Source organism: Limanda limanda, chromosome 10 (genome assembly GCF_963576545.1).
Source record: "Limanda limanda chromosome 10, fLimLim1.1, whole genome shotgun sequence".
NCBI classification, from domain to species: domain Eukaryota; kingdom Metazoa; phylum Chordata; class Actinopteri; order Pleuronectiformes; family Pleuronectidae; genus Limanda; species Limanda limanda.
The window spans coordinates 496,897-523,043 of NC_083645.1; the positions used below are offsets into that span (position 1 = coordinate 496,897).

The following is a 26,147-nucleotide window of genomic DNA, read 5'->3' on the forward strand; positions in this document are numbered from 1 at the left end:
AAGGTTGGAGCTGAGTAACATCTCAAGAGTTCAAAACGCCTTTTTTTCTTTCAATAAAAGTCCCTTATATCACTAATATCACTTCACATATCCTTTGTTATGGTGCCAAATAATTGATGTATGATCTGTTGTAATGGGCTACTTTTCTAATTTGCTTTCAAGGTTCAGTCGCACTGCGCAGAACAAAATAAGAGAGTCCTCAAGGGTTTGGAGAAGCTGAGCGACAACCATCAAATATCTAAGCTGGAGGCGTTCCACAGCCCGATGCTATGCTTTTACCAAAGAATGTAATTTTCCCATTCATGGGAATGTTGTAACTTTATTTATTACCTATGTATGTGTTTATTTCAATATCTCAATGACATTCACTATTATTGTATTGCAGTGGCGGGTTTTTACTACCCCTGCCTTATTTAACCTATAATTCTTTAATGTGATGTAGCAGGTAACTGGTGGGTGGAGACTCTCATACTTCGAAGCACCAGGACCCAGTGTTCTTCGTATAACAGCCCGTCCTCCTGGCTGAGGCTCTCTGTCACTCACCTGACTTTCATGAATAGTCTTGCTTTGTTCTCGTCCGTCTAGCATCACCTCCAGACCACACAACGCTTCACTCATGCATCCCTTACCCTCACTACTGATTCCACTGACGAACCTACCTCCATGCCTTCTTAGTTTGTGTTTCGTTCGTTGTCAGATAATTTTATTTAAATAAATACCTTTTTGGCTTTCAACCAGTCTCCCTCTCTTTTGTCACCGTTTCTGAGAATATCTATATCTATCTGCACCACAGGCCGATCAGATCACTCCGTATATCCAGGTGGAAGATGCTGCAACGACAGCAAACCATGACCCTAGTAGATGTCAGCTATAGTATAACTGTATATGAGATACAATGCAAAGTGTCCAGGTTTATTGTGATACATGAAGCCACACACACATTTGCAAAACAAAACTTTTACGTAGACCAGCACAGGTGTGATTTAAAACCTCTTATTTTCAAAGGAAAACATAATATTGGATCTGTATTTTTCTTCTCAGTGAAGCACAGAGACATCCAGAATACAGAATTTGGCTCTACAGGTGGGGCAGGGGACCTTGCTGGACAACCAGCTCTCAGGTCTTTGCTGATCTTGGCGGCTGGCGAACCATCGACCCAGACAGGACAGACACCACATGGGCCTGCACATGCACAGCTTGCAGTCTGACTCATTAAAGGGTCCTGTAACATATAGCAGTCACTCAGTCAGATCAAGTAAAAAAAACACACACACACACGTTTGTACTTCTATCTTAGTTAGGACACTCATTGTCATAATGCATTCCCTAGCCTCTTACCCTAAACTTAGCCATCACGACTAAAGGCCTAACCCTAACCCAAACCTAATTCTAACCCTAACCCTAAAACCAAGTGCCTGGGGGGACCACGGAATCAGGGCAGACAGGGCTGGCCTTGACTCTTTTAACCTTCAGGGTGACTGGGAAGGCAAGACTTGTCTGTGCTGGTTATTCCTGGGGGGGCCAGGGGGGCAGTGTACATCACCGCTGGCCCTGGTTCTTCCCACCTTGCCATTACTTCCCTTATCCCTTGGGGGAGGCACCGCATAGTGTGGGTTATGTGAGAGTGGAGAGATTTGATGGCATGTGTGGGCTAGTGCATTGCCTTTGGCTTCCCATTTCAACTGCCCAGTGGTTGGTTGAAGCCGGGGGAGTCATCAAGACAATTCAATAAACCTAACCCTAAAACCAAGTCGTAACCCCCAAACAGTCGATGGAAGGTAGGTTAGAAAGTGAGGACTGACCAAAATGTCCTCACTTTCCCTAAATGTCCTCAACGTAGGTTAGGGGTCAAACCGGTCCTCACAAATATATCTGTACAAGAGCACACCCAACTGTACTTCTGTCTGTGTAAAGACAACTCATCAGGGAACATGCCTAACACAGACCTAATTCTAAAATTAACTCAATGTCTTATTTCTTAAACTGAAGTTGTGTCCAAAAGTGAGGGCCTCACTTTCCCAAAATGACCTAATTCAGACTTATCGTTAAACTGGTCCTCACAAAGATAGAAGTACAAGAACGGGGAAAATATAACAGACACACACACACACCTTCTGTTTGGCAGAGTCTGACCAACTTGGTATTAGCTGGAACCTGCATACAGCCGATACAGGGCTCTATCTCCTGCATATGGAGAGAAGACATTAATTTTACATTTTAATTGACATTAACAAAGAGTGACACAACTTGAATTATCAGCGCAGGAGCATGAACAGTAGTGTACCTGTCCAATAGGAAGTGTGTATGGCTCATTAAGGTCCACCTGTGCTCTGAATGTTTCCAGGAAGAGTTCACTGATGGTTTGGTGAATCACTACATTGGCAGAGTTTCTGATGGGAGCATGGAGTTTTTCTCTGAGCTCTGCATACTCTGTAGAGTTAAGCCTGGAAACAGTGGGAAAGTGCTTTTGTCTGACATTGCACATACAAGACCACTGTTGATTTTGAGCTTCAAAAACACACCTGATATCAAAGTGTCTGATGGCAAGGTTGATGCTGTCCACTCTTAAAGTCAAGATCTGTGCAGGGGAGGATGAGTCTGGACTCAGCTGGTGCTGCCTGGACTCAGTCACTGTCACATGACATTCATTCTGTAAGGCCATGTACACGTGATAGGTGGTAACCTGGAGACAAAAGGCAAAAGGCTTCAGACATATTGATGAATGTAAATAGATTATTTTCATACTGATGCATAATACCTTCAAAATGAAAACATATGAAATGGCAATGCTACACAAGGCAAGATGGTGGATCATGCTCATCACACACTGCTCAAAAAAGGTTGAAATACATTCCATTCATGATATAAGTTGTTGAGAACAAACTATAGAACAAAGTCAATGGAAACCAAAATCATCAACCCATTTAGGGCTGGATTCAAAACCACACCAATATAAGGTAACAAAATTGAAATCACATTGAAATTTAATCGTGATTTGGAAAATGCGCGAGTGGAAAATGGCAGAGGGAGGGCACCCCCGTTCGATCGACAAAAAGGGTAGAAAAAGTTATCTTGTATGGGAACACTTCGGATACGAAGAATCCGACGAGGAGCAGAACCACACAATGTAGCGGCCGCGCCGCGCAGCCCCCTGCTGTTCGCACCGGACCCGCGATTCTCCGCTTGTTGTATGTAACCCGTTCAATGTAGGGGTTTGGGTTAAATGATGATGGTCCTCATAGCCATCCCCCACCACTCTCTTTCTCTCTCAGTCTGTGTGCTTGTAGTGGGGGGGCAGATGGGGACATTTCATATTTTCGCCCCTGATGATGAATGATCAGCTGATATAGATTCTATAGATCTTCGATCTGTGATCTTTGTGCTGAACTGAGTCCAGTATCACACAGACCGACCCAACAGAACCGAACCATCCCAGTAGAAACACAAGCATATAATAATAATTCAGTTAAATTCTATAGATTGGGGACATCACAGCTGTCTCTGATTTAATAATAATGCAGTTTTGGAAGATTGAAATACGAACATGATATACAAGTTCCCCCACATTCTGACAAAGTAGGGCTGAACGATTTGGGGAAATAATCTAATTGCGATTTTCCCCCCCAATATTGCGATTGCGATTTAATATGCAATTTTTTTATGTGATCCTCTTTTTTTCCCAAAAAAACCGTAATGAATGATTTAAATATGACCAACACAATATTAGATGCATTAAGTGTAAAATATTCTTTCAAATTATAGGTGTCTTACTGCTCCCAAGTCAGTAACATTTCACACAACTGAAACATAGAAGGGTTAGGGTTAGGAATGCACAGGCCACAGAGTCAAACAGTACAACTGGATGTATGAACAGTTTCCTGAAGCTAATGAAATGGTCCCACTCCTCAGACTTTGGTTTTTAACCCTTTCCAACACAAGTCACCTAACAGAGAGAGTGTGTGTGGCGCCACAACACAGCAGACATGAGGCGGTGTAAAGACCTTGAGCATCTTGTTCATGTGCAGGTGGTTGTGCAGTGGTACGGAGGAGCCGGGCCTCAGCAGGAACACCCCCATTCTGAACACCTCCGTCTCGCAGATGTGCATGTAGGTGACCGGGGGGCTCTGGAGCCCCGCCGCCCCGGAGCTCGGATCTCGCAGTCACCAGCGAGATGAGCTCGCTCTGTGTGTCCGCCACGTCGACGATTTGAGGACCCTGTAGTTGATGCAGGCCTGCTTTGCTGTCTTCTGGATCAGCGGAGTTTTGTTGTCCCGCGGCATTCTGGCTGCGGGTGAGGACAGCAGCCTGGTGCCCTACTCTCTGTCGCACTTTATAATCGCGCAAGTTGCGATTAGGAAATTGCGTTTTATCATATCGCGATTTTATCGCAAATGCAATTAATCGTTCAGCCCTAGTGTGAAGCTATTATTTTTTAACTCCACCTTTGAATTGGATCTTTTTTTTATATTTAAGGCTCCATTCTTATTATCCTACACTCTGACTCATTAACAGCATCAGGAGCGTATCAGTGAATTTTCAACATCACTGCTGTCCCATAAAGTCGCTCTTCACCGCCGCCTCACTAACAACAGCTAATTGTCATTGACAGAAAGATTCGCTTACTCTTCTCATTGCTTGATGCCATGATTCACCATGGAAACCCATTGGTTTGTTGCTATTGTTTTGACGCTCTTATTCTCCTCCTAGTTACTGCTGCAGTAACTGCAGCTATCATGAGTTATTGCAAGTAGGGCTGGGCAACGATTAAAAGTTTTAATCGCGATTAATCGCATGATTTCCCTGATTAATCACGATTAATCGCATTTGTATACGCAAAATCCAATAATGAATTAAAAAGTAGTGTATAGCGCAATTTTATTTTCAATGTTCTGCCATATGAACGAAAGTGACATAACATTTGTTGTGCAAACACTTTTAACCTCAGCATTTAATACAGTAGCAGTTAAATAAAATATTCAGTGTAAATCTTAACTTAACAATGTTATCAAAGCAAATACAAAGTTAAAGCTCAATGCCACTGCCAGGGCATTAATGTTATCCTCTTCGTTATGAAAAATGTATACTCCTCCCTGCGTCTAACGTAGTCTGCCGAAGCCTCGCTCCACTCGCTGTTTCGTTGAATGATTTGCTGATATCAACTGTGTGTTTTGCATTCAGGTGATATTTTAGACTGGAAGTACTCCGGTGATAAGAAAATTCACCTTGGCAGTGGCTACAAATAACTTTGGTTCTGTCGACTCCACCGTCTGGAAGGACTTTAAAATGAAAATGGCCATGTAAAAGCTCTGTACCCTTATCCATGGTTGTTTATCCGCCAATTATTTTCTTTTTTCCGGTTCCGCAGCAGTCAGCAACAGACTTTCACAAAATAAAAGCCTGACTTTCACAATAAAACAATAAATAATCAAACCTGAGTTAATGCGAGATAAAATAATTAGTTGAGTTAAATAAGTGATGAGTAATTAACTAGTTAACTTGCCCAGCCCTAATTGCAAGACATGTCCCCGGATACTCACGAGAACTGCAGCAGTAACTAGGAGGAGGATAAGAGTAGAGTGAATTTTCAGTTTTGGTTGAACTTAGGGGTGGGCGATATATAGGGCTGCCGCGATTCGTCGACGTCATCAAAAAAAATGTGGTTTTTTTTTGTGGGGGGGGGGGAGGGCTTGAACCACGTGCAACGTATAAAATTACTAAATCGCGACCATCGAGTGTAAATTGTCACGTGAAATTACCATAATTTCGCTTCTCTCTCTCATGCCCCTCTCACAGCTGACTGCTCACATCCTCGCCCTCCAGAAAACTCTCCTGCGCGCATGCGTATTTTTGTATCAGGAGAGAAGGGAAGAGGCTCAGAGCATGGAGAGAGCGAAAGTAAGAGAAGAGTCACAGCGAGTTGACGGGACAGTTTGTTCATATTTCTTGGGAAAGCTAAACTGAACGAGTTTACAAATAATGAACGTGAGAGGCCTTCACTCCAGCGAGAGTGGAGGCGTGTGTGTGTATCTATGTGCTCGGAGCCAGTTGAGTTTACACGCACACGGACACACACAAACGCACATGCGCGCACACACACAGTGAGGTGAGAGGCACGTTCAAGTGAAGCAGCCTGTCAGTGACTTTGTTGAAGAACAGTGGAAACAAACAGTGAGTAGGATCCACAGCTGCTCAATGATCAGGAGGCATACCTTGATGTTAAACTATCATTATAGAGAACGCTCTTCTCATTGTTTTACGGTAACAGTATTGCCCTTTATATTAGAGGTTTTACATGTTTCTCATACCTGTGTGTGTATGACGTGTATGTCGTCAGTTCCCTTGTAACCTGTGCATGAGACGGATGAATAGAGCCGGTGCACATGAGAATATTATACTTATTAAACAGATGCTCCGCTCATACTTTTACACCAAGTTACACTGCGCGAGTAACAGTAACCTTACGAGAGTAACCTAAAGTTTTAAGCCTAAATGTGGCTGTTATCTTCTGACGAGATGCATTCAGGGACCGTCGGAAATGCTAACGTCTGGTAGATTAGCCACAGGTTCTAGGACTATCCTGAAGAAGCTATGCAATTATTTGATATAACCAACCTCTCATATGAATTGGACCTAGGACAAACATGATCACTAGAAGTTTCCACAGAAGAATTTAGTCGAGAGGAAGTGAAACGAGATTTGACAGAGCTGCCTCTTTCTCTCTCTATTCTCTTCTTCCAACAATGTTTCATTGACATACAAACCTCTAGGTGATCTGAATATCTTCAATTTATTATCTGGGGCAGCAGAGCTTCATCTGATTGGCCAAATATATAGACATGCATAGCGTGAATGCATGGCACATGCAACACCATTCATTTTTTCCTTTCAAGCTGTCTTACCTATATAGCGCATGTTGTGTATTGAGTTTATATTTTCGATAAATCGTGCAGGCTTAGTGTCATTTGAACAACATCCAAAACTTAACATGTCTGGGGCCAAATGGAGAGAAACATATTCCTGGCTGTTGATTTAATACTTAGAGAAATTTTTACTTGCATCTGCAGTAAAGCAGGGATTTTATCAGTGATACTGTTCATTTAACTCCACAGTAAATTTCACCACTAAGGGGAAATGTGGAGAAATGTTCTGGTCCAGTCATCTGGTCTAAGTGGCTCAGGGGTCTGATTTATAAAAGAGTGCATAGGATACTAAAAGTGTACTTACGTACAAAAGGCGGAAATGGCGTACGCAAAAGAAAGTTCCGATTTATAAAACCGTGCGCACGTACACCTGAACGCAATGTTCGCTTTATAGATCACAGTCCACCTGGAAACATTCGGATGTGGATCTGACTCCAAATCCGCCCTCCAGACGCCCAATTTCAACCATAAATGGTCAATGCAAAGCACGGAATGAAAACTAAATTATGCTGCTGACCAATGGGTTTCCACCGTGAGTCCTGACGGAGTCACGGCATCAAGCGAAGAGAAGAGGAAGTGAAACTTTCTGACACTGACATCGAGGTGTTTGTTAGTGAGGTGGAGAACGATTTTATGGGACAGCAGTGATGTCACTAATAAAGAAAATAAACTGATACTCTGCCGCTGCTGTGGATAACACAATGTGTGAGATCAGAAATCGCTGAGCCCTCGCAGTAATGTGGCATCTCCTGTTTTTTATCCCATCAACACCAAATGTAGTACACAGCATTGTGAGACTGAGATACACATTTATACTATGAATGAGCAGGATTGGTCAAGAAATATGTACGCAATTTACCAAAAACTTTTCACAAAATGTCAGAGCTTAACAGGACATTGGCCATATCTCATCAGATTTGGTCCAATCATCATCAAACTTGGTAGCTAAGTTTGTATATTGTTCGGAAACAGGTGGAACAGCAATTAGGGTTTTCCCTTTAGGGAGCGCTAAAACCACCCAAAATATATAGTGCAGTAGCCATTTAACCAAATTTCCCCAAATGTGGTATGAATACTCTAGGGCAGGGGTGTATTCATACCACATGCAGAAAAATATAGGAAGGACTAGGCCTCACCTCTATTTTAATTGGCAAAATCAATCAAATGCAGGTGAATTACATGTGGGTAACCGCCGCCGCCACGCCCCCCCCCCCCCCCCCGCCCTGGAGGTGTTCGTGACCGATGAACGGGGCGGACTGTTGTCAATGTCTTTAAGCTCCGGTCAGGGCAGGGGGGCGTGGCGATGTCGCAGCGGTCTGATAGACAGCTGGCAGGTCAGGATTAAGTTTGGCGCCATCGAGTGTTTAAACTAAGAAGTTCAATACAGTGGGCCATAGTCAATTATATTTTTAGACTTTGATACGGGCCAATTAAAAATGGATAGCGGGCCGCAGATGGCCCATGGGCCATAGTTTGGACACCCCTAGAGTCTAGGGCAACTACAAACTAACATCTAAGGTGCAGAATTGATTGACGGAAGTGGGCGTTGCCTACTTTTGCATTCTTGCAGGATTTCTAAAGACATATTTTAAGCTAGAAACATAACAATTGGAATATCCATTCGGAATGATCCAAAAGTAAAGCCCAAGAAATTAGAGCCTGATCTGCCTCATGATGGTGCAATTAGATTTGACAGTAGGGCTGCAACGAACGACTATTCTGATAGTCGAAAAGTCACCGATTATTGAGACTCTGTGAGACTCTTGAGCTGGAATATTAAAGGTATGGGGAGTCCAATTAAGAGATCAAAGATATTTGCTCATTTGAAACGTCTTAAAGCGGACTTAGTGTTCCTGCAGGAAACCCACATGCGTACTAAAGATCAGGTCAGACTTAAATGTCCCTGGGTTTCTGAGGTGTTTCACTCTAATTTCAACTCCAAGGTTAGAGGGGTCGCTATTTTAATTGGTAAGTCAATCCAGTTTTCAGCTTCTAAGGTGATATCAGACAAAAACGGCAGATACTTAATTGTTGCAGGTACGTTATTCCATATTCCCATTTTATTAGTTAACATATATACCCCCAATTTCGATGATCCACACTTTATGAATAAGCTATTTGAACGTCTTCCCTCATTGAACAACAGCCTCCTCATAATTGGCGGGGACATGAACTGTGTAATTGATCCCAATTTAGACCGCTCCAACCCACGTACTCTGACTCCTTCTTTAATGGCGAGGTCACTTTCAGATTTTGTGTCCAGGAACAGTTGGAATGATCCTTGGAGTTTTAAATAACCCTCATAACAAGGAATATTCCTTCTTTTCTCAGATGCATCAATCTTTCTCTCGGATTGATTATTATTTTATTGATGCTAAACTAATTCCACAAGTACTGTCTGTTAATTATCATCCTATTGTTATTTCTGACCATGCCCCTCTTTCTTTAGATATTCAGTTCTCTTCACAACCCCGGTACTCAACACCTTGGATGTTTAATACATTACTTCTCTCAGATGATAAGTTCACCAAATTTATTACAACTGAAATAGATGATTATATCTCTCTAAATCAAAATTATATGGAACCAGTTTCATGTTCACTGCTGTGGGAATCATTAAAAGCATACTTGAGGGGACAAATTATTTCTTACTCTGCCCACTTAAATAAGTCCCGTAAAGCCAAATTGCAAGAAATCTCTATCAATATCACCAAATTGGACCAACAACTCGCTACTTGCCCCTCTCCCAGTTTACTTAAACAGCGTGTCGATTTACAGACTGAATTTGATCTCATCACCACTAGTGATGCAGAGCGACTTCTTTTACGATCACGCTCCACATATTATGAACATGGTGACAAGGCAAGTCGTCTTCTGGCTCATCAGCTACGCCGCCAAGCTGCTTCACGTATGATCCCTCAAATAAAAGATTCATCTGGCTCATTGCATAAGGACCCCACCACCATTAATTTGGTCTTTCACTCATTCTATACCTCTTTATATAAGTCTGAATCTCCACCTGACACCACTGATTTGAATTTATTCCTAGATAGCCTCATCTTCCCTGTGATAAGCTCAGATGCTGCAAAAGAACTTGACTCACCATTAACAGTAGAAGAAATCACTTTCGCTGCGAGAGGTATGCAAAATAACAAGGCTCCTGGCCCTGATGGATTTCCAGTGGAATTTTTTAAGAGATTTCAGGATAAATTGTCCCCTTTGCTACATGCTGTTTATAAGGAATCACTTGAACATTGCACTCTCCCTCCCACTTTAAGGCAAGCCTCCATAAGTCTCCTCTTAAAAAAAGATAAGGATCCGAATCTCTGCGGCTCATACAGACCTCTTTCATTGATAAATGTAGATGCTAAGATTCTTGCTAAAGCTTTGGCCTATCGCCTGGAGAACATTGTACCAACTATTGTCTCACATGAGCAAACCGGATTTGTTAAGGGGCGACAGTTATTCTTTAACGTCCGAACACTCCTAAATATTATTTATTCTAAAACTGCCACAACAACACCTGAGGTAGTGATCTCGGTCGATGCTGAAAAAGCATTCGATAGGGTTGAATGGGACTATTTATTTACTGTACTAAAGAAGTTTGGACTGGGTAATGGGTTCATTTCGTGGATACGTCTCCTTTACACATCACCACAAGCAAACATTTCCACTAATGGCATTCAGTCCAATTTTTTTACTCTAACCCGTGGCACCAGACAGGGGTGTCCCCTATCTCCTCTATTGTTTGCGCTAGCTATAGAGCCCCTGTTGATCTTTCTGAGGTCCTCCTCCACTTTTACTGGGATCTCACGATTGGGCACAGAATTTAAATTGTCACTTTATGCTGATGACTTATTGTTGTATGTCTCAGATCCTGTCCTTTCGATTCCCACAATCTTATCTGCTTTCCAGATATTTGGTTCTTTCTCAGGCTATAAAGTGAATACTTCTAAAAGCGAATGCTATCCTGTCAATGCTTCAGCATCACAGCTCACACAATCAGATGTCCCTTTCAAAATGAGCCTTTCTGGCTTTAAGTATCTCGGGATCAACGTAACCAGAACGTTAAACTCTCTTTTTTCTGCTAATTTCTCACTTTTAATGTCTAAAATTAAGTCTCACCTCCAAAGATGGAAGAGCTTGCCTCTCTCGTTAATTGGAAGAATTAACGCGGTTAAAATGAACATTCTGCCCAAATTTCTTTTTTTGTTCTATTGTCTCCCACTTTTCCTGCCAAAGCAGTTTTTTAAAACAATCGATCAAACTATTTCTGACTTCTTGTGGTGTGGAAAAGCTCCTAGGATCCGCAAATCCACACTTCAGAGATGTAAATTCAATGGCGGATTAGCACTTCCGAATTTTCAACTGTATTATTGGGCGACACACATTCAAAAAATTTCATTTTGGTTCAAGTCAGTGAATCTGCCATGGTGCCACCTAGAGGCACAGTCATGTGTTTCATCCTCCTTACCTGCTCTTCTATTCCATCCAACCTCTCAAGCTTCACAAATAATCAAGTGGTTCACTCCACACTTAAAATTTGGTATCAGTTTAGGAAACACTTCAAATTTAAATCAACATCTACTTTAGCTCCTTTACTGAACAATCATTTATTCTCCACTTACAGATTCAACCTTTCTCACTTGGCATAATAGAGGCCTGAAATGTTTTAAAGATCTTTACAAAGATGGTATTTTTCGCAGCTTTACAAATCTCTCAGGAGAATTTCATCTCCCAACTTCTCATCTTTTTCGTTTTTCAAATTAGACACTGCGCTAAAGCTTTGTTTCCATTTTTTCCCTCCTCGCCGCCGACCCTACAATGGGAGGTGCCTTTAAATCACGATCCACTTCAAAAATCACTCATCTCTAAAGTTTATAATGAACTTCTGTCTTTTGATTGCTCTCCAGTTACAAAACTTAGGGCTGCCTGGGAAGATGAACTGGATCTAAATTTGGAGGATGACTGGTGGGACACTGCTCTTAAGAAAATTCATACAAGTTCATCCTGCGCTCGTCTCACACTTATACAATTTAAAGTTCTGTTTAGAGTCCACTTTTCTAAAGCGCGACTGTCGCAAATCTACCCCAGTATCACTGACAAATGCGACAAATGTCATGCCTCATCCTGCAATTTAACCCATATGTTCTACTCTTGTCCGCTACTCTCTTGTTTTTGGCTGAACTATTTTGATACCATGTCAAAAATACTTTCAGTGATTATAAAAGTCTCCCCCCATGTTGCCATATTCGGGCTCCCAGAGAACCATAACCGGTTTACCTCTAATCAATTAGACATTTTAGCTTTCACTTCTTTACTGGCAAGACGCCACCTTCTTCTCAACTGGAAGTCAACTAAAGCTCCCTCTAGCACTCAGTGGCTCAACGACACCATGTCTTTCCTAAAGCTGGAAAAGATTAGATATTCGGTGAAAGGTAACAGGGCGGCTGTGGCTGAGGGGTAGAGTGGTCGTCCTCCAATCTGAAGGTCGGCGGTTCGATCCCCAGTCTGAACCATCTGCATGCCGAAGTGTCCTTGGGCAAGATGCTGAACCCTCAATAGCCCCCCATAGAATAACAAAGTGCTGCAAGTAGATGCACTGTATGAATGTGTGTGTGAATGGGTGAATGTGAAACTGTACTGTAAAGCGCTTTGAGTGGTCTTCATCAGACTAGAAAAGCGCTATATAAATACAAATCCATTTACCATTTAACAAATTTTATAGTAAGTGGCTTCCCTTTCTTACATTCTTTCACTCGCTCCAGTCTCTGCCCCCTGATTGACGGACCCCCCCCCCTCTCTCTCTCTTTTCTCTCTTTCTTCTTCCTTTTTATTCACTCATTTACTTATTCTTTTTTTTCTGTGTTTTCTTTTGTTTTTTTGTTTTTTGGTAGCTAAGTTTGTATATTGGTCCATAAGTTTGTATGTTGGTCCATAAAATAAGAAAAACATCCTAGGAGGAAGACTGTATACCTTACTCTTAATCCATTGTGATGCACAGTGTTTTTATGGTGTCAATGTCTCTATATATTGTTAATTGTCTGACTGTGATTTTGAGATACCCAATGTAAATTTGACATTGCTTCCTGTTCTACTGTGCCATACCTTCTATGTATGGCGGAGGCCGCATTGGTCCATGTTTTGTCGCTATTGCACATGCGCGACTTTCAGAGATAGGAAGGGAGCGAGATGGCTCACTCCTCAGGTACTTCCATCAGCACCTCCGGTAAAACGACGTTTAGTTCCGCTGCGCGCAGGAGAAACACACGCTATGCAACACCAACGATTCATCAACGAGTAAATTCGTCGGTGACTATTTTGGTCATCGATTTTTGTCGACGACGTTGACTAATCGTTGCACCCCTATTTGACAGGCCACACCCCTCATCTAGTTTGTTCGACTGACTTGAAATTTTACACACAAGTCTAGCTCAATGTCTTCTACAGGAAAGCCCCTTGGACCATAACTTGGGGCATGATGCATTTTTGTTAATTTGCATACATTTTAAAACAGTAATGTAAAATCTCCTTTTTAATTTATTTCATTCAATCAACACCAAATTCTGTATAAAGCATTGTGAGAATGAGATACACGTGTCTATTATAAATGAGGATCAGGATTGGTCCAAAACATGGGCCGGGCACAGTAGAAGTGGCCATAACTCTTTAAATATTTATCTTATCATTGTGAATCTAATTAGATATGCTTATAACATATTTTAGAATAGTCTTGTTAAAGGATTTTAAGTTTTGCACATAGGGAGGGTGAAATTCTTATCTATTGAGCTGCTTCTTCCTATTGAGCTACTTCCTCTGATTTAGATGCTGCTTCCTCTTATTGAGCTGCTGCTTCCTCTTATTGAGCTGCTGCGTCCTCTTATTGAGCTGCTTCCTCCTATTGAGCCACTTCCTACTATTGAGCCACTTCCTAATATTGAGCCACTTCCTAATATTGAGCTGCTGCTTCCACTTATTGAGCTGCTGCTTCCACTTATTGAGCTGCTGCTTCCTCTAATTGAGCTGCTGCTTCCTCTAATTGAGCTGCTGCCTCCTCTTATTGAGCTACTTCTTCCGATATTGAGCGAATTAAGGCTCAAACCCTCTCATTGCGGCTATATTTAAAGGGGACATATTATGAAAATTCCACTTTTGCTTCTACACGTTAATTTGGGTATCTGGCGTGTCTACAGTCCCAAAAACTCTTGAAAAAAATAACTCCCGCAATTTGTTCTGGTTCCTCTATGTAAGAAACTATAAGCTAGAGTGAGTCGAATGGGAAAACACCAGATTGTGACCTCACAGTCTGTCTGCATGGCATAGCCCCCCCCCCCCCCCCTGGAGGCGGAGATCTGGTGGAGTGTGTATGGTGTGACAGGGGGGGCGGGGCAGTGAGAGGGGGGGGGGGGGGAGCACTCAAAACAGGACAATCTGAGGAGGGCTGTTTTAGACAGGGTAAAAAGGCTGCTGTTTTAAATGATCCTTGTGGTATTTTGACCAAAAAATGTTACAGACATTTCATTAAGACCCCAAGGAACCATATCAACTGTGGTGAAATGGGCATAATATGTCCCCTTAAACATTTATATTCCAGATCTTGACTTGTGTTGTTTTTATGAGATAATCATTATTTGCTTAATCTTTGAGGTCCGAAATTTTTAAAATCCTCACCTCTTGATGTGATGCATTTTATTATAGCCAAGCCAAATAAAAGTTGAATTTAAAAGTAACTCATGGTCCCTATTAATGAAAGTGGTCATACATCCCAGCAGAACATACTATATCGTTTTTACTCACCTTTAACACCCAGCTGTCAGTTACAATGACTCTGGCTCCTGGTGCCCCTGTGGCAAACTTATCTATCCGTCTGAACTCCGTGTTTATGCTGGATGCAACAGACAAGTCGGAGTAAGGTGGCCGTTCGTGGGCTTGCAGGCCACGGCTGATTGGATGATTGTGCCAGTGATGTTGGGACCAGTAGATGACGATTGTCCAGCTGGTCAACTGGAGGCAGATAGAGAGGAGGAAAAATGCTCTCCAGCTGTCATTAACCTGGTGAAATAGACATGTAAATGTTAGACATCATTTTGTGCATTACAGTTGCTCCTCATTTCCACAGGAAAATGTCAAGCAGATAAACCTCACACAGGCATGTGTCACAACATAAATACCCTCGCATTTATTAGGCAATAATTATCAATGACTTGACAAATCAGTGAGATCAATAAATGCATAAAGCATCGCTCTGACCAGAGAGGACTGACTCAGAGATTTTTCTTTATTTTAGTTGCAAATGAACACAAAATATGGTGAAAATATGGCTTGACTTTAAGAGATTTAAAAACTAATCAGTTTGGGTTCGTTCAGACCAGCAGTGCACCTCCTTCACTCTGTAAAACATTGAGCTGAATATAGCAGTTTTCAAACATGACCTCTGGATGATATGCGCAGAGTCCAGGGTCTAGACTTTATCGAGAGGTTGCCTGTCACACCTGCACAGAGCAGCAGGAGATTCCCCAATAAGATGCTTTCACAACAACACAGAAATCTCCAGAGTGTTCAGGTAGGATGGTGCAGCATACAGAGGCAAAAAAGTAACTAATTAAGTCTGCTGCGGGGTTTTTTGCTTACAGTTAAACGCTGTCGTCAACCCCTCACTAAAAGCTCTTCTTTGTATATGACACTGCTTTTTCATCTTGAGATAATTAGTTTCTTTTTTTCTTCTCTTTCTTTTTGCGTCTGTCACATGTTAGAATCTTTATCAACCGCCCCACTCACTCAGGGTTAATCCAGCAGGGAATTTCTGATGGGTTTTTACAAGGGGACTGGCTGGAGAAAGTTCAGAGGAAGTTCAGAAGACATTTGCATTCACACTTACAGCCCCTTTGTAGAATGTCCGGTATGTCTGAAATCAGCTTAGAGCAGTTTATGTGTCAGAGGAAGTCTTTCAGGGATAAACAAACATATAAAAACACTTAATTTAGCTGACATATTAAAGTGATGGATGATGTAATAGGTTTATTGATGAACTGAGAGAATCCGAAAAACTGTCTGGGAGTCTACTGAGATACACAGGCACAAGACTGTGGCCATTAAGAGAGGGTTTCCATAATGTTTCATCTTACAAAGACATTAATCAATAAAAAAGATGAATTGTGGGACAGTCAGTGTTGTATAGCATAGTACATGTAACCAGCATGTATATTAACGCCTAGAGTGTTTTGCAGTCAAACAAACCTGGTGAAAGTATCCCAAGTTTTTCTCCGGAGCAGCAACACACATCCCAATGTAGTAACCTGAAGATATGAATAACATAGACATAAGCAAAAAGCCCAATGACATGAGCACCCGCTCAAAATCATATCAACTCTACTCAACCCTACATTTTGAGTGCAACTGTATAAAAACCTTTATGGTATTTGAAATGGCCCAGAGCTAGCTGATATGAGGGACCTCATTCTTCTTTCTCACGCTCTGAACATGTTGCAGTGCTAGACTTACATGAAAAGGTGCAAAGAAATTTTTGGTGTCCCCAGGCACAAACAATTTTAATATATTGTAAGACTTGTTGGACTTATTAGAAATGTTGCCAGTGTTACATAAACACACACACACACACAGCATTTTCGAAGCATTTTTGCTGTAACGAATTTGAGAAATTACAAATTAGAAGACCCTTAATTGTAACTTAAAAGGATTTAAGGTCTGATAATAAGATGAGATGTGCCGTTATTGATCATTCTCTGAAGAAATCTAAAATTGACACAGCAACACAAGAAAGCTTGCAGCGCTAGGGGAAAATGTAGTTATAAATAAAAATAGAAATAGAATCTAGAACAAATAACATAAATTGTAAAACTATATACCTTAGTAGGCTGTTTTATAAATGTGCAATATAAAGATAAAAGTTGTATAATTCTGCAATCTGTCCAAAATCCTCGGTAATATACAGTGTGCGTAGCAAGCTTTCCTGGATGTACTATTGTAGACTGTAGATGATTTGGCATTGTGCATTCTGTTGGCAAATGGCACAAAAGGGGCCTCCCAAGAACTGTGAGGCTTGGGCTGGGTGAGTCTGTGGCTACTTGTGCTCCTCTACTGGCTCAGTAAAGCAAAGAGGGGATGAGAAGGGTTGTCTGCGATGGCTTTTAGTTTTATCTGCTATCTGTCACTTCCTTAACACTGTCTAGCTCAGACATGGGCAAAGTACGGCCCGTTGGGCTTTTTAATCCGGCCCGCCGAACTTGTCCAAATAATTTAAAAATTAAAAATTAAAAAAAATAAAAAATAAAAATTTTATTTTATTTTTAATTTTAATAAAAAAAATTTTTTTTTTTTTAAACTAACAATTTAGTAGCACTTAAATGGCACGTACTTATAGCACTTTGTAGTTTTGCTTCATTTTTTAAGAAATCGTACTTTCTTGATTCTTGTTGTTCTGGGTTTGAACCCTCGGGGTTGAATGCACTTAATGTAAGTCGCTTTGGATAAAAGCGTCAGCTAAATTAAATTTGCCCGGGAGTGTTGTGTATAGTGCTTGAAAAGGCACATGATCTCCCTTCACTTTTTCCCTTGGCCCTGTGAGCCCTTCTGTAAAATTAGAGGATCAAGGAAACGATGAGTGGACAATGAGTGCCGAGTGTTTAACACGGAGTCGACAACAAAATACTTTTTCACTGAAGTCCAATCGAAGGCTGTATGCCTGATATGTCGAGAAACTGTCGCAGTTTTCAACGTCAGCCGTCACTTTGCTACAAAGCATGCTAACTACGCTGGCAAGCAGTCAACGCAAGAACGGGTGGCTGCAGCTCAGAGGTTGGCGACTAATTTACAGACTCAGCAACATTTTTTTTCACAGACAAACTGCAATTAAAGAGTCATCTACCAAGGCATGTTTTTTGGGGGGCATTCGAAATAGCAAAGGCTAGCAAGCCTCTCTCTGAAGACGAGCTTTTGTTAAATTGCCTTGCAAATAAGTGCTTTCCTACTTGGTAAAGGCCAAATCCTTTCATGTGAGGATTTTTCCATGTTATTTATATTAGTTCTCAAAAACACTCTATCCATCTGTTCCTGGCCCGGCCCCTCTGTCAAATTTTAGAACCCATTGTGGACCGCGAGTCAAAATGTTTGCCCACCCCTGGTCTAGCTCCATCCACACCACATAGCTGGCCTTCCTCACCAGCTTGTTCAGTTTGTTGGTGCCATATCTCCCTATGTAACCTCCTCAGCACACCACAACAAAGTAGGTGGCATCGGCCACACTAGACTTGTAAAACATTTGTAGCACCCTTGTGTATGCAGTAAAAGACTTGAGTCGCCTTAGAAGAAACATCCTGCACTGTCCCTTCCTGTAGAGGTCCTCAGTGTTGTCAGACCAGTCCAGTTTGTTGTTTTGATACACCCACAGGCACCTGTAGCTGTCCACATCTTGACAAACAGTCTTGCAGTCTGACATACTGGTGCGTGTCAGTGAGGAAGTCCAAGATCCATGTCAGGAGGTTGGGATTCACCTGCATCACAGAGAGCTTCTGAGCCAACCTTAGTGGCTGAATGGTGACAAAGGTACTCAACTAGTCAAAGAACATGATCCTCAAGGTCGCTTTGTGTCTTCTCCAGGTGTGTGTTTGCTCTGGGAAGCATATTGATGATGGCATCATTGACAATGATGACAATCAGGTACTGCAAACTGTGGCGGATCGAGATGGTCTCCTACTAGGGACCTGAGGTGCTATAAGACAAGCCGTCTCTAAGATTTTTTAAGGACATGTGAAGTTAAAGCCACAGGTCTGAAGTCTTTGGGAGCTCGGGGATGGCCCTTCATTCACAGAGTGAGGATGCAGGAAGTCTACCGGACCTTTTCCAGCATCAGCGATAGGTAAATGGTCTGTAATTAGATTTGCACTTTTCTAGTCTTGATGACCACTCAAAGCACTTTAAAGTACAATTTTGCCTTCCACCCTTTTAAACACACATTCATACAGTGCCTCTATATGCAGCACTTTCTCCAGCACACATCATAAATGCTCTCCCGGTCGTTCTTTTGTCCCCGCCACTTCACTGCAGGCTCCTTTCAATACAGTTTCTCATTCCACCACACACCTCTCTGTAATGTTCTGATGCTTCCCCTTAATCCTGTCCCTGTGGATTTTAAATAAATAAATGATGAGGAAATTGCTGCCGTGAAAGCTTCAGTATTACCGTTGCATGAAAGAGAGAGACTGTCATGTTTTACCTAATGGTAGGGCAGAATGGACCAGCACGGTGACACTCGTCCTCCTGATGTGGAACTGGACAAATGCCACATCCTCGCTCCCCAGCCAGGACGAGAACAGGTACTGGATGGTCAAACCGGCCGAGCGGAACTCGTTGGGTGTTAACACGAAGCAGAGACAGAATACGATGTAGGCCAAAGTAAAACTCAACTCCGGACTCTCCATACTTGGTCTGTTTATTGCTGACTACCACCGCACGACCAGCCTGTTTACTTTTACTTAGATGAAGTCATCTATGGATGTAGTGAACAACACTTCCGCATACGTTACAGGCAAGTCTTCTTCTTTTTTGTAGGCTGTTGGCATCTAGCATTTAAGGCGCATTACCGCCACCTGTTGGGGTGTGGGTCAACCCTTGAATACAGTTTTAAGATTTAGAACTCCTTCTCCTCATTCCTCAGTTTTTTCTTTAACTTTTCTCTTTTTATTTTTCTAGTGTCATGCTCGAGGCAGTGCCCTATCAGAGATCCCAAGTTTGATCGTCATGCTCAAAAATCTAAAACAACCTGGTTTAACAAATGCGGAGTCCATTTTTTTTCTTTGTTGAAGTGTACATATATACATTACAAACCAAAAAAGAAATTTAACGGTGTACAGTACCTCAAAATCAGACCTCAGAGAAGCATAATGTCACAAAGAAAAAAAATATTGGGCATAGAAGGGTGAAAAAGAAATGGATTAGAAATTAGAAAGATCTGTTAGAAAACAAAAAAACAACGCGAACCTTTTGTCGATTTTAGGGGTTCTCAGCAACACTTCCTTCTGAAATATATAGTAGTTTACATGGTAGACTTTTTAGGAATCTGTTCTTATGCAAAATTAATTTTCAAAAGTCATGAGTAACATTTCTGAAATGCAAACCAAAAATTACATTTTCTTTTGTAAATAAAAAAAGAGGTTGTCAAACCTAGGAAATAATCATCTCTTCCGACGACACCTTAGTAAACAAATATATATTCTGGTTTGTTGCACCTATATGGCACTTACAAGAAGCACTTTTTTTTTTTTAAACCATTCCTTACAATTTCAAATTGTACTTTATTCTTGTTCTGGGTTTGTACCCTCATGGTTGAATGCACTTATTGTAAATCGCTTTGGATAAAAGCGTCAGCTAAATAAGATGTGATGTAATGTAATCAGTAATGTAGATCTTCACCCCAAAAAAAGCACAAGTAAATTTACATTCTTAAAATTAAAATTAAATGTGTACAGCTTACATGCCTTTTGGGAAGTATCACAGAATAACCTGGTAAAATGAATCTTGAAATGCCCTCTGTTTCCTTTAGAAAAATTCAGCCAATAATGCAGATGTCTCTTTGAGACCACAAGTTCACATAGAATTTACATTTGTTAAAAATGTTCCCAATGCTAAGATTTTCTGAAGTATTATCTTTTGTAATATGTATGCCCAGATAATGAATGGTTGATCTATCAGGGATGTTATGAATTGTCATCAGAGGGGAGTTATGAATTGGAAGTAGTTTACATTTATTAAAGTTTTAATTTCAAGCCAGATGCCTCTGAGATAAAATCAATCGATGTTTTGGGGAATTTGTTTGATACCTTTATTAATTGATAATCTTGGGGATGTGGCTTGTGGCAATAGCAGTGTGTTCTTAGTATCCTTATCAAGTGATTTGATTTAATGTATAAACTTGTCTTCTATACCAAGTATTTCCAAAGAGTTACGCATTAATTGTGTTCAATCATGTCGAAAGCTAACTCTTTTTTCTTACACTTTAAGTCATACAGTATATTGAGATAAATGGATTGTCCTTGTATAAAACCCAATTGTGTGTCTGAGATTATTGGTGAGATACCTGTCTTTAACCTATTGGCATAGATATACCTTAAATAGGTCTCACAGTAGTTGGAAGAATGTGGGTTTCAGTTTTTCTTTTATGATAAGGAAAATAATGTCTTTAAGATATTCCCAAAAATTTCTAGATATTGATTTTTAGAGCATCTTAACCCAGAAATATGTTGTTCCACCTGTATCATACTAATATCTGCATCACATACACTCTGGAAGCTCTCATCTACTTCAGGGATCCATTCCTTAACAGTGAACCGTCGTTGATTCAACGTTGATCTGCTATCTGGGATAACAGATTTCCTTTGCATTTATTTTCACAAGGAGGAAAAAGACACTATTTATTTCAAGCACAAGTCTAATTTTGTGTACCAAATTTACTTCTTTCATCAGTTTTGCTGAGTCTGGCATATCTCTTCCAAAAGTGACAGATGACAAAGTTATCCACATATCAGTTTGAGCATGACTACCAGGATTAATAAAGATTTTTTTAGATATTATTACCAGCCATTACCCATTTAATTATATAAATCTTGAATACATTTGCTATATGATTACAGGTGAGATTCAAATGTGTTTACTCTGATACCTATTAAAGGTTCTGTGCATATAGAATTCAGTGATATCTGGTGGTGAAGCTGCATGTTGCAGTTGAATACCCCAAACCTCAGCCTCCCCTTCCAAACATGAAATAGAACCTGTGGTAGCCTTCAGTTGTCAAAGTTAAAACTCTGTTTAGAAACTGTTTAGTTTGTTCAGTCTGGGATACTGTAAAAAACAAGGGGGCCACCGTAGAGAGGACCCGCTCCCAATGTAGATATAAAGTATTTCAATATAAAGAGCCCATTCTAGAGTAAAGAAAACTACAATTTGTTCAATTTAGATGATCACACACTAGTGAAAGTATTAATAGGGTTATTTTAAATGTAACTTCTACCAATTGATCCCTTCACCTAAATCTTACCCACTGAACCTTTAAAGCCATGGAATTATGCTATTGTATCAAAAGAATGCCGTGCATATTACGATAAGCAAGACTCTGTAGCTTTTGTAACTAATCGATGTTACTGGAGTTAATATTTTTTCTCAGAGGAATGCTGATTATTTTGTTCAACTTGGTACTTGTGTGACAGTGCTTCCTTTTTTGCTACAAGCCATCTATTTACTTCTTTCAGTTTGTATCTGAATTCCCTTAGAAATATTGGGATGCTAATTGAAAATATTTCAATATTAATGAGACTCATTAAAGATAATTTTCTTGTTTTACTTTTCCATTCCTATATTTGCAAAATTATACAATATCGTTGTTCCAATTTACATTTCCTTGCATTTTAAAAAATCTAAGAAAACTTAAAAAAGGAGTACCTGCTTCTTAGTAAATTATTATATCATTCACATACAGACTATATTCAATGTAAACATGAAAGAAAAGTGTGAAAATAACAATAATAATAATAGGGTCTTCAATTAGATGCAAATATGAATTGGTATACAACCTCCTAAAATGAAGAGTTTTGTTATACGAACATGTAGTGTTCAGTGAGATGTAATTATTTACAGGTAAAGACAAAATCAAGATATTGTCAATGATAACATATTTACAGCTCATTCCTCCAACGTGTGAATGCGAGGGAAAATTTCCGTAGCTGAAAAATATGAGTCATTGCTGCAGGGCAAAACGTCTGGTTTTTGTATTCTTTATGTCACTGGGTTATTCGGAAAAAACAGACAGAACGTTCTTGCAACCAAGAAAGTTTTCCTCCAACTTCTAAGGGGCTTTCCTGCCCTTCACGCTTGTATCAGGCAGATTTCCCCCAGCTTACGGTTTGACTAGTGGGCAGAGATGAAGGGACCGACGTAGATGGACCATGCATTATGAGCTGTATGGAGGGGGAAGCAGTCAAGGAAGGTTGACTAGAGCCTAGTTACATTGGCATTGGATGGCATTAGCTTGGCTCTAAGCTCAACTCTGAGGTACCTTGGACCTATGCTTGACTAGGACATATCAATTGACTCAATTGACTCTTCTTGTGCAATATGAGAATAAGAAACATCTGATGCTTTTGTTAGCTCTAGACGATATTAAATCGATATGTAAATCTTTATATATCTGGATGTGCCAGTAAGTCTGTGAAAAGCCTCCAGTTATTACAAAATCCTGCAGCACGAGTGTTGACAGAAACTCAAAGAAGAGGTCATATTACTCATGTTTTTGCTTGTCTGCATTGGCTCCAAATTCAAAATAGTTTTCAAGATCCTGCTCGTCACCTATTAAGCCCTTAATGATCAAGCCCCATCATATATCAAAGAGCTCATAGCACCATATTATCCAAATAGATCACTTTGCTTCCTAAAAACAGGCTCACTTGTGGATTCAAGAGTAAGAGTAGAATGTGAGGATACCATTGCTACAAATGTTCCTTTTTGATAAAGCTTATTTAGTGTTGGCCCAGGTGAGCGCAGAACCATCCCTTTGTTATGCTGCTATAGGCCTAGATCACAAACCTACCAGGAAGCCTGAAAGTATGGTGTTTCTATGATTTAATGAATTTAGGTGGTCGGGCGGCGGTCACAGTGTCTATAGGATATTGTGAGGGTGACTGCTAGTAGATGCGCAGAGAAGCACGTAAGACTGAAACTCTGCCTCCTGGTCTCAACTCTGGACTGTCATGGTGTTGACGATCTAATTAACTTAGTCATATTTCTAGATTTGGGATCATTTTTTTTGGGATCAAGTGCTTGTTTTCCCACTTTTGATAACTAATAACATGAACATGAACATCAATTTGCAAAAAAGCACAAAACAACAGATTCACCACCAACATCACTAAGAGTAACAGTTGTTCTGTCAAAATAGGAGACGATTGTTGCTTAAGTATCATCAATCAATCAATCAATCAAGTTTTATTTGTATAGCCCACATTCACAAATAACAATTCGTCTCATGGGGCTTTAACATTGTGTGACATCCTCTGTCCTTAACCCTCAACAAGAGTAAGGAAAAACTACTAAAAACCCTTTTCACAGGTAAAAATATGTAGAAACCTCAGAGAGAGCCACATGTGAGGGATCCCTCTCTCAGGACGGACAGAAGTGCAATAGATGTCAGGTGTAAGAAAACATCATCAGGATTTTTAGCAGCATCCATTAGGCTAAACATTTTTCAATACTATGTGTCAGGCAGTCCCGCTGCAATCACAGTCTCTGGCCAGCAGCAAGACCACGATCCAGCATCAGGATGGGATCCACTATAATCCACAGTCATTGTCCACCGCCGCCAGTTAGAATCCATTATCAGCTGCCGCCTCGGTCGTGGTCCCTCATCATCCGATGCCAACGCGACAAAGGATCCTCCATTACAACGACGATCAGCTGGCACGATACAGAATCCACCGAACTGGATCCACCATTGCGACCTCCGACACGCGATCCACAATCATAATCCATGGTGCGGCCACAGCTGTGGCCCTGCATCCGCGGGCGCTAAGGCACAGAAACTCCGGGAAAAGGGGTCAAGTTAGTAACATGTACTGATCAGATAAGAATTATCTTGATGTGATAAATATGGAGAAAAGGAAGGAGAAGCAGGAAAGAGAAGCTCCGTGTGTCTTGTGTCATAAATTCCCTGTGCGTCTTAGCATCATCAGGGGTTTTTGCCATTTAATCAAATTTGGAACATCGCACAAATTAGCTCTAACTATAAGCTTTATAAAAAAGGAAGGTTTTGAGTCTACTTTTAAACGAACAGAGCGTGTCTGCCTCCCTAACTGAAAGTGAGAGATTATTCCACAGCAGTGGGGCTTGATGGCTAAAAGCTCTGGCTCCTACTCTACTTTTAGAGACTTTAGGGACAACAAGTAAACCTGAGTTCTGGGATCGGAGTGCTCTAGTAGGTTGATATGGAACTAACATCTCTTTAAGGTAAAGAGGTGCCATATCATTAAGGGCCTTGAAGGTGAGGAGGAGAATTTTAAATTCTATTCTAGATTTAACAGGAAGCCAGTGTAGCGATGCTAATACTGGAGAAATGTGCTCTCTTTTCTTAGTTCTCGTCAGGACACGTGCTGCGGCATTTTGGACCAGCTGCAGAGTCTTTAACGACTTGCTGCTGGAGCCTGATAATAATGAATTACAATAGTCCAGTCTCGATGTAACAAAGGCGTGGACTAGTTTTTCTGCATCTTTTTGCGAAAGGACATGTCTGATTTTTGAGATATTACGCAAGTGGAAAAACGCGGTCCTAGAAATTACTTTTAAGTGACTATTAAAGGACAAATCAGGATCGAAGATCACTCCCAAGTTCCTGACTGTGTCATTGGAAGCAAGGGCAATGTCATCTAGCGCAGCTATATCATTAGATAATGTATCTCTAAGGTGTTTAGGGCCGAGTATTATAACCTCTGTTTTATCTGAGTTTAATAAGAGAAAATTGCGGGTCATCCAGGTTTTTATGTCCTTGAGACATGCTCGAAGTTTAGTTAATTGATTACTTTGATCAGGTTTTATTGACAAATATAAAGTACTAGATATCCAGTCACAAACTTTTTACCTGACAAACGTAGACCATATAGGGTAGTGAGATACAACCCAGATCTTGTATAGTACACTTTGACCAATACGTAGAATAGTAAGTAAAGTAAATTTTTTGAGAAAAGAATTAATTGCATTTTCCTTCAAACATACATGCATCACTCATTACGGTCATGGTCTGCACTGTGGCTTCCGCTCTCTCCTCTATGTGTGTGTGTGTCTGTGTTTGTGTGTGTGTGAATAAATTCGGATTGGTGCAGCATCCTTGGATATCGTCTGCCTGTTGGTTCAGTAAACTGGCCCACTGTAGCTGTTCAAAGACCAGCATCCTGTTTTCCGTTAGCCACTTGCTGATCACTTAGTCAGAGCCCATGGGGCTTCACCCACAGCAGCACCACTATACCCTGCCAAACCACGCAGGACGCCAAACCATACATGACCATGCCAGAGACAGAGTTCTTTTCTGTGATTTATCTGCAACCTTTCATTGAAACTGTTCTTTTACTTTGAGCTCTTGTCTGAGTCTTGTGTTTGAGCATGGTTTCTGATCCAGTCCATATCAATTATATAGAGTAAACAAGCCATTTCGAATGAACCTACAAAGATACCCTG

The 26,147-nt window shown here is 40.8% G+C and overlaps 1 protein-coding gene across 1 annotated transcript; it reads right to left on the reverse strand.

Annotated features, from left to right (window-relative positions):
- Positions 1-891: 891 nt before the first annotated feature.
- Positions 892-19,456, reverse strand: tmem129 (transmembrane protein 129, E3 ubiquitin protein ligase). Its single transcript, XM_061080010.1, has 7 exons — positions 19,153-19,456; positions 16,158-16,216; positions 14,718-14,972; positions 2,523-2,683; positions 2,285-2,444; positions 2,112-2,184; positions 892-1,222 (listed from the first exon to the last, which is right to left on the reverse strand). Exons 1-7 carry the CDS (start codon positions 19,355-19,357, stop codon positions 1,038-1,040), a joined length of 1,098 nt encoding a protein of 365 aa, XP_060935993.1. The 5' UTR covers positions 19,358-19,456; the 3' UTR covers positions 892-1,037.
- Positions 19,457-26,147: the final 6,691 nt, after the last annotated feature.

What these genes read in the sequence shown, in the direction of transcription:
- tmem129 (XM_061080010.1), bottom strand. Translation starts at nt 19,357, where the DNA reads ATGGAGAGTCCGGAGTTGAGTTTTACTTTGGCCTACATCGTATTCTGT. An exon ending in ATCAGACACTTTGATATCAG is followed by an intron (nt 2,445 to 2,522) that starts GTGTGTTTTTGA and finishes CACTGTTTCCAG; the next exon opens with GCTTAACTCTACAGAGTATG. An exon ending in ACACACTTCCTATTGGACAG is followed by an intron (nt 2,185 to 2,284) that starts GTACACTACTGT and finishes CTCCATATGCAG; the next exon opens with GAGATAGAGCCCTGTATCGG.